Here is an 8,697-nt window from a genome sequence, read left to right on the forward strand (position 1 = left end):
TTCTGCGTGGTCCTGGAGATGCTCCCTCGGTCGTCAATGATCAGCGTGTAAACCCTCCGTTTTGGGAAGCCGGTTGAGCCACTCCCTTGTGACAAAAGGTCCCAGTCTCTCTCGTATCTTGAGCCACTCAGAAGAGTCTGCCGAACGGCTTGGGAACTGATTTGTGGCGAGTGCTCTGCACCGTTTCTAGGCCGTGGCTGGCACTCCATCTCCCAATGTACCGGTACTTGGAATGCAGGACCTGTGGCTTCACCCGCTCGCGTAGACCTTCATCGTGCACTCGTGCCGCTGCATGATGCAGACCCTTCGGAAATCATTAACTTTCAGGTGCAGGGTCTCGCAACCGCGTCTTCGCGACATGGTATGAGACGCGTGGCCGGAGGAGTGCTTACCGCTGCTTTTCTCCCGCTGGGTGATTTGGTGTGTACAGCTCCAAATTCTTAGACAATGTCTGAAGAATTTGAGACATTATCAGGCTCTGGTGCAAGTTGGGCAATCTTCGAAGTATCCCTACGCTATTTTCCATCAGCAATGGGACCATGGGGTCGCATGCGACTGGGGCCGAAGGTGCTACCGTTACCTTTAGCCGCAGGAGATCGACCTGGTAAGGCGAAAGCCTCGCTTTCCGCATGCCAAGGTCGTTTTCTGACCCCGAATTCCCCGCACGCAGGCCCCTCTTTGAATGTATCTGTCAGGAAAGTTCAAGGCTGCCAGCGAAATGTGCCGCGAATTTCTCTGCGATGTTGTGAGATTTGTTGGGTTTGGCGTCTTTCAGTAACATTTCCACATGACTAGACGGTATTTCAATCACAAACCCTCTCCTCGGCATTCTAAAGTATCAGACGGTACGGGCTACTGGTGCCGAAGACATCAGACCAGAAGATCAATTGGGAGATCTAACAACTCTCAGTCTGTTAGCGTAATGTGACACAATCCAGTCGTCGCCGTGCGTGATTCAGAGACACAATGTCGCTCAAGGGCTTGTCCTTTAACATCGTCTAGCAAAGGAGGTTTCGTGCGGCCATATGGTTGCGGCCATACATGAGGCCGGTCGTTCATCTTGCAGCTCTAGCCTCGGGCGGCCTCCATCATAGACAACTTTGGTCCAGACTATGGAGGTGATGTGCCTGTGGTATGATACGGCATCGCCTTTGGCGAGATGATACCATGATACGTAGGCGATCAAATCGGATGAGTGTGGGTGGTTGTTGTGTACGCTGGTGTCGTGGTATCAAGCTCTTCGAGGTCAACACGTTTGCTGCTCGAAAGTATCGACCAACAACCATTCTTTACACACCCCTCAGCCACAAGTTCTTGGAGGTAGCCGAGCAACGCAGCATCCAACACGCTCATGATGGGCCATTGTAGTCGTAGGTAGTGCCCATCTTTGGTCCTGTGGTGCATCGCTTGCGCCACATGTGGCTTCTCGGCCTCACGGCACGGATAGGCGTATGTAGGTCGGCTTACTAGCTCAACCTTCAAATTTGACTCATGTTTGGGTCATCCGAGGGAACGTCTTCGAGCGAATGAGACAAGAGTCCATGGCGCTTCCAGACCCTCGAAACACGCAAGCACTCGCCACATCGTTAGTGGCTCGTGAATCTCAAAAGGCAACGAGAGGCGGCGATCGCTGTGGCTTGACGTAGAGCAGTGAGGGGGATTGTCGGGCGGCCTCGCGAGGTATCTTGTACTGCGCCGATCGTACGGCATGGCCGGAATCCGGCCGGTGTGTAAGTGTCTCGCCGGGGACGTCGGGGGAATGGTCTGCTGACGGATCGGACGAAGTAAGTAATTGCCCCGCTATTCACCAGTCGGTGGCCGCGGAGCTGTCGCGGTATGTTGCGATGGGCCCCTTGCAGCGCATGCGCACCTGATGTGTCTTCCATCCATACTGAAAGCACTCCATAGGTTGTCAAACGTATTGACTATTTCGCTGACCGAGGCATGCTTGTTGAGTGTTCATTTTACCCCAATTCGAGAATCCCGATCGCAGAATAGCAGCATCATGGAGTGGTATTCAAGCAGCTGTACGGGATTGGTTTGCCATCCTCGATAGAAACTTGTCGCCTCAGCCTTTACCATGTGCTTGCCCAATCTTTATCATCCCGTAGAGTCGTGAGAAAATAAACTTCGTTTGGCCCCGTTCCTCAAAAGTTGTATCTTTCGCTCCGGTTGGCTGGGATTGTTGAACAAACATGAACCGCGGGGGTCAAAGCTCGTAGGAATTACTTGATGCCGTACTGACGAGCCCCAATGTCGGATTCTCTCGTGATTTCACCGAGGACCAGCGCGACGATCTGGATGTGACTCTCAAGCGAGAGCCTCGCTCTCGTTCGAGGGTACGAATACGCCCGGATCCCGTCGGCGCGGCGCGGCGTCAAGGCGTTGGAGCAGGTCGTAATGGGACCGATCGGACGGAAACCGCTGTGTGGCTGGAGAAAGACGGCCGCCTTTCATCGACGATGTCGTGGACCCGATGGCTGTATTCAGGGATTATCCCAGGCGCGGCAGACCGAAACTTTGGATCCGTCTTCATTGCAAGAGGGAAGTCTCCGCTCATGTTGTTCGATTATGATGGAGCAACCGGACCCGCGATGACAGTGGTCTAGACCGTCGACGGCGCTAGTCAAAAAACACTTCGACAGCGGTTTCAACGCCTCCCTGGTGGCTCCCACGGTCGAAATGAGCGCTTCCCACGCGAGATTAGCCACAACATGGCCGTCTTCCAATCATCGTGCATAACGACCTAAACGGCGGCTTCTATGTCCCAGTCAGTAATAACCGCCATGCATGACCTATACGGAACCGACATGAGCACTAGAGTCAGCCATTGTTTCTGTGGTTTGGTCTCTCGGGCCTGGCAATTTCAATTCGAGATATGCTTGATGCGGGCGCTGCGATAATAATGCAAACTTCATGTAAATGCCGTGAATTCTCTGTTCCCGGATAGACCGAAGGAATCAGCGGGTATGTTGCTATGGTACAAGCCACAATGCGTTGCAGTGCAGGGAGCTCGTCTCTATCAATGGTGCCCTCCAATGCTTGCGTCACTCCATCGGCCAAGCTACATGGCTCCTGAGCGCTCAGGAAGCAAAGACACACTCAAGGTGTTGCCTCAAACAAATGAAAGACAGATAGTTGGGTACCAAATAGTATGGTAAAAGGTATGGATGCGTGAAATGAAAGAAGAGATTGAAAAAGGCCGCATCAGAGGCCATTGGCAAGGTCGAAAGGGCAACAGAAGTCCGGATTGTCTGTGAGGTCTTCTTCGTCGTGTGTCTGCCCGTCGCGCTTCCAACGTGCCTCTCCGGAGTGTGCCGAATGGCCCTTACGGAAGGGCGGGATATCTTGTGTGTTTTTTTGCTGCCCAGGATTGCCCATAATGACCCAGATCTAAATACCCAAATCATAAAGTCGCCCACGATTCGTGTGGCGAGAAGCGTTGAAAAGAAGAAGCGGCCCATCCAGGGACTTGGTATCTCAAAATCAACAACGCCTTCGGAGCGATATTCCAACCATGCGTGTGCGAGCGCGTGTATGCCTATGCCACCCATATCCTAGTGGCCTTCCTGGTAACGAGCAGAAAGGAAAAAGGAAGCCCGTCCCCAATCCGAATCCTATCCAATTGTTGCTGAAGTAGAGATGGATCCAATTATGTGAAATTAAAAGTTAAGGCGCAATTCGAAACCGCCTTGAGCAGATGATTGGTCCATGGCGTCGCCATCGCTTGGGTCGATGGCCATGTCCCATTCGCGTTTGAGCTGGACGGGGTTTTCGGGCAAGATCTCCTTGATTTCGAGCCTCATGTCTTGGCCTTCTCTGAGTTCTTGGATGACGTCGTCGTCTATCTCGACCTCGAGACCACGATCGAGAACGTGAACTGTCCGCAAAATCTTCGAAGGGTCCAGGTTCCACTTTGCAGCCACACGATAATTGAAGTCTTTGAGATTCCTCTGGGCCAAGTAGATAGCCCGGTAGTACTCCCGCTTTTCTGGCTCCATTGTGTTGGGTCGGAGAATGTAGAAGCAGGCAGCGGGCTTCACCACGCGCTCTGGAGGAGGACGATAAGCTGGATCCACTCCTAGAGCCTCGATCCAACCGCTCAAATTGCCCGCATCGTCTGTTTTGGTGACCTTGGTAGGTTGGTCTGACCCTTGCCGGGAAGCAGGTTCGCCAGAGCCCTCGCCCTCAAACCCGGCCCATTGACGGTTGGGGACAACTGAAGCCTGAGACGCTAGCGATAGGGAGCTCGGCGAAGGTGATACTAGAGACGAGCCGGCAACAGAACTGCGGCCACTCCGTGCTTGCCATGCTGGACCTTCGCGAGATTCTACCTTGGCAAGTTCGCCTTGCTCTCCAGGAAGCGAAACGGGGTGCAGGTCTGGATCGTCGAGTTCTTCTCCGCGTAGGTACAATACGCTCACAGGCCGGGTACTGGTAAACATATCCTGCAATGTTTGAAGCTTGAAGTGCAAGTCTTCTTCGAGAGGAGGGCGGGTTCCGGCCCCGGCTGAACTGGTGGAGGACATGGACCAAGTTCGCTTGTGTTTCTGAACCTTGCCGGGTCGCTGATCTGCACCCTTGACTTGTGCTGCAGCGTTCGACCTCTTGCGCTTTCCAAAGTCCTTCATGCCGCTTTCCGCTTGGGTTATCTGTTGCTTGAGCTTGTCGATGGTCTTCTTGACGTGTGCAACGTCGTTGGAAAGCTTCCGCTCCGCACCGTGGTCGCGGAACAACTTGACCTTGCAGAAACAGATCTCCGGGTTGGCATCGGCTGCTGGCTGTGCGGTGTCTATCGGGAACGTGCTGGTCTTGGTGCAGAGTCTTACTGGAATGCCCTTGACACCCTTGGAGTGACTAAAGTCGGTTGACAAAAAGTTGAAGCGTACGGCAATGTTGCACTCGGGGGCGCCGTTGATGCCGGGGGTCCAAACCACTGAAAATCCGTCAAAGGAGGACGATTCCAACTCAACACGGGTTCTCTTGTCGTCGCCTTCGGTTGGCTGGCCCGCCTCTACATATTCCACAGCCTGCAGCTTTCCGCCTCGCTGATGAGCCTCGTTTGTGCCTCGTCCCTCTTTCCACAGAGCCCAGCAGACGCCGGGCTTCTGCCTTTGCTGCTCGTCTTCGAAGGAGATCCGGACAAAAGTGCGGAACTTGGTCCCCGGAGCGACAGGCATTGTAGCATTGGTATCGACCACAGACAAAGAGTAAGCCTGGCCCTTGTTGAGATACGTGACGGGAATTTCATCGGCGTGTTTGATCATGGCGGTAGGGGCATTCAAAGTAGCGTGAAACCGGAACTTTTCAGCAGATGGTGGCATGACCGCGGCCATGGGCATGCCTCCGAATTGGCGTCCCTGGAAACCAACCATGGGCGAGTTGTGAAATGCGCTGTCGATAGAAGCCATTCGCTCTTCAGATGGATCAGAGTTCATTGGCGACCCATCTTGCTCCATAGTCTCATATCCGGTGTCTTGATGAACAAATGACGAGGGGGCGAAGGATTGCTGGTGTGCCGGAGGCTGGATAAAGGGATTGAAGGGTTGTTGAAACTGCTGAGGGTGGTGCATTCCTTGAATACCCTGGAACCCGGCGAGGTCCATCATAGGCTGCCCAGCGTGCATTGCGCCTTCAGACGTAGGCATCGACAGAGGGGTCCCGAGACCCATGCCGAGCCCTAGGGTAGGTGTGTGCAAGTCACCTGCTTGAGGATGATAGATGGTGTTGGTGCCTCCCGGCGTGGGAGTGTAGTAACCGGGCGGGGCATTGGCGAAGTTGGTGAAGGAAAACGAGTTGGGGTCGAGCAGTGATGGCGTGAACCTCCATGGTTCATTCGTAGCTCTGGGCGTTGGGTCTTGATCCCTGAAAGCTTCATGGCTGAGGCTGTGGCTTCTACAGCAAGTATAATGTTAGCCACAGGAGTCGGATAAATCAAGCATCTTTTTTGAAAGTAAGTCTGCGCATGAGTCCTCTTGATCCACACGTGGGCAAGAGTACCCCGCGTTTCTGCCTGGACTCATCCCGGCGGGCGCGGCCGGGTGCCGCGAAAGCAACGGCAAAACTCCAGAAAAGGTTCATGATGGTAGTTGTACTGACCTTTCTTGAACGCCCGGAATAGACGGGACCATGCCCGTATTATCAACGGCGGCGCTCGCGGCGCCAACTGGGGCCGTGGTCGTAACAGCTACCTCGGGGAACTGCTTTCGAAAAGTGGCCAGCAGTTCATCGCCGGGTTTTTGGGCGCTTGTTCTGTGAACAGGCACACGAGTCAGTACATGTCCGGGCAGGCGCAAAAAGGTTTCGAGATGGCGCAACGACGCGCGCATCTTGTGCGGGGAGCCGGGCTGCACAGCTATTTTTGTCGGCGCATAACGACAAAACATGGCAGAGCTTACCTTTGGCGAAACATCTTGATAGTAGATCTGCGCGCTGCCTAGTGACAGCGATACCGAGTTGGTGTTCAGTAGTTGCGGGTGGTCTCCCAAATCCAGTCTCTTTCTGGCGAGCGATCGAACGGTCCGAATCCTCGCCCTCGTGTTACTGCTTTGTGAGGCCTGTCTCTTTTTTTCTTCTTCGTCTGCCGTGATTCAGCTGAGCAAGCCTGAACTTCCTTAACGAGCGTAGGTCAGGTGGGGGAAGGCCGAGCTTTGGCGCCTCATAGAGCGGTCGGAAGTGAAAACGAGCGAATGGGTAGGTGATAGCGTCGTACGCGGTCGCGGAACCAAATGGGGAAGAAAAAAAGCCCGATGCGAAATTGGTTCTTCAAATGGTGATGTGCAAAGTCGAATGGGCCGCTAGCAAAGGTCGAGAAGTTGCAGTTCGAGAGGAAAAGGCCGCTCCGGTATGACGTCCGTGGGGAGAGAGCGGTATATTAGAGGATGCGGTGGGTACCTGGCAAGTACGTGTGTGAAGCAAGGTGGACAGACAAGGATGCGCGGCGGAGTCACGATGGCCTAGATGCGCAGTGGGCGTTTCTGTCGATATTGGATCTGCTTCGCCGAGGAGATGAATCGGGCGGGTGTAGCGGCTTGTTTAAGAGGCGCAAACGAGGAGACTTAAGACGTTGGCAGACAGTGACCATGCGCGCACCAGAAGGAACAGCAAGTGGTAGTCTGTTGGTTCGCCAAAGGGTCTCGTAGTCTTGGTGTGTGGTTTCGGGTACGGCTTGTAATTGTGCGTTGCTTGGTACACAACCTATGGTTCAAGGTGAGTAAATGGACGGTAGACAATACGGCGCGTGCGTAGATGAGGTGTGCGTATTATGCTCCGGGGCCGGGAGAGAGGTTGGAAGAGTGCGCAAGAGCGACAAGAGACGCGGCTACGATGGAAGGTCGGAAGAGAACTTCAAGCAAGACGGGTAGGTAGAAGATCCAAGGGAAGAGGGATGGATGGGATGAGCGGTATCTAATGTATGTATGTGTGAATGCGCGCTTGTAAGGCAGAGCAAGGTAAGGTAAAGAGAGGTCAGGTAAGGATGGGGGTGTGCGCGCGGGTTGAAGGACGGTGCAGTGAGCCCTTTGGGCTGGGACCTGGGTTGATGGGTATGAAGATGGATGGGACCTGGGTCTGGGACCTCCTTGGAGGAGAGAACTGGGGCCCTTGGGGCCTTGGGTTAATGCTGGTAAGGGCATGGGTGTGTGGGATATGGAAATGGGTGTTGGAAGAGATGGGTAAATGGGCATGGGTGAGGATGGTCGGGGGGAATGGGTACCTGACGATGTGCTTGGGCGAGACTGCAAAAACAAGTAACTGATGGTACGTACTCTTTTTTCTTCCCTCTCGCTTTTCTTTCCTGTGAGGTTTGCGGTTGTGGGAGTTGGATGAAATGTGGAAGTGAGGTGAGCTACCTTAGTTGATGTCAGGCAGCAGCAGCAGCAGCAGCTGAGTCGAGAGACACAAAAAAGAGGCGGAATGAGTTGCAAGAACTGTCAACGTAGGAGGATAACAGAAGTTGGAGAGGGGATAGCAACAGAAGTGAGGAGAAGTCGGGTAGGAGGAGAAGGATGGAGAAGAAGGCCGGTATATGGGAGACGTCTGGCGGAAGATATGAAGAAATCGCAGTGGGGTGTGTTTGTGATGTATCCAACGGAGGATTTCCGGCAGTAAGGTAAGGTACCTTTTACCTTTTTCCCTGAGGTGCCTGGAGGTGGGTGAGGTGGGAGCAGAGCTGAGCAGAGCAATGATGCACGGCAGAGCGAAGCTGTGTAAAGTACGGATACGTAGAGGGATGATGGATGTCAACTCAGGTACTACTCCGAGAGCGAGAGAGAGAGAGCAAAGTCGAGCTGGGTCAAGTGGAAGAGAGTAAAGTAGGTAGATGTTGAGTATGAGGAACAAACGGTCGCTCGCTCCCTTTGAATCACAGCACCGTGAAGGTAAAGTAGGGTATGTATCCGTACTGCGTAAAATATGGCAGGTAGAGAAACGAGTCGGACGGGGGAGGGAGAACTAGAAGGAAGAAGACGATATTGTGTCGGGTGCCATTGGATTGGAAGTGTGATGTGTGAGGTCGGCCTGCTGCTGGAGCTGCCGCTTCCGCTGCCACTACGCAGCTGGGCTTGACTTTGTCCCTCGTTGGCTTTTCTGGTCGGGTCGGGTGGACATGCGAGGTTCCGACTACTTGCTGTCTTGCGTGAGACACATGGTCAGCCGAGGTAGCGGTACGTGTCGTTGGAGGTGGGACTCGACTTGCAG

At 53.9% G+C, this 8,697-nt stretch overlaps 1 protein-coding gene across 1 annotated transcript; it reads right to left on the bottom strand.

Annotated features, from left to right (window-relative positions):
• Positions 1–2,894: 2,894 nt before the first annotated feature.
• HER10_EVM0009369 (CP2 transcription factor) lies at positions 2,895–8,439 on the bottom strand. The gene is made up of 2 exons (XM_035483094.1): positions 6,100–8,439; positions 2,895–5,895 (listed from the first exon to the last, which is right to left on the bottom strand). Exons 1-2 carry the CDS (start codon positions 6,384–6,386, stop codon positions 3,663–3,665), a joined length of 2,520 nt encoding a protein of 839 aa, XP_035328337.1. The 5' UTR covers positions 6,387–8,439; the 3' UTR covers positions 2,895–3,662.
• Positions 8,440–8,697: the final 258 nt, after the last annotated feature.

This window comes from Colletotrichum scovillei (genome assembly GCF_011075155.1).
Source record: "Colletotrichum scovillei strain TJNH1 chromosome Unknown Contig00010, whole genome shotgun sequence".
NCBI lineage: Eukaryota > Fungi > Ascomycota > Sordariomycetes > Glomerellales > Glomerellaceae > Colletotrichum > Colletotrichum scovillei.

Bases quoted from the DNA above. Each gene is read 5' to 3' on its own strand.
- HER10_EVM0009369 (XM_035483094.1), bottom strand. From the start codon at position 6,386: ATGTTTTGTCGTTATGCGCCGACAAAAATAGCTGTGCAGCCCGGCTCC. The intron at 5,896-6,099 runs GTCAGTACAACT...TACTTGCTGTAG, and splicing joins ATTCCGGGCGTTCAAGAAAG to AAGCCACAGCCTCAGCCATG.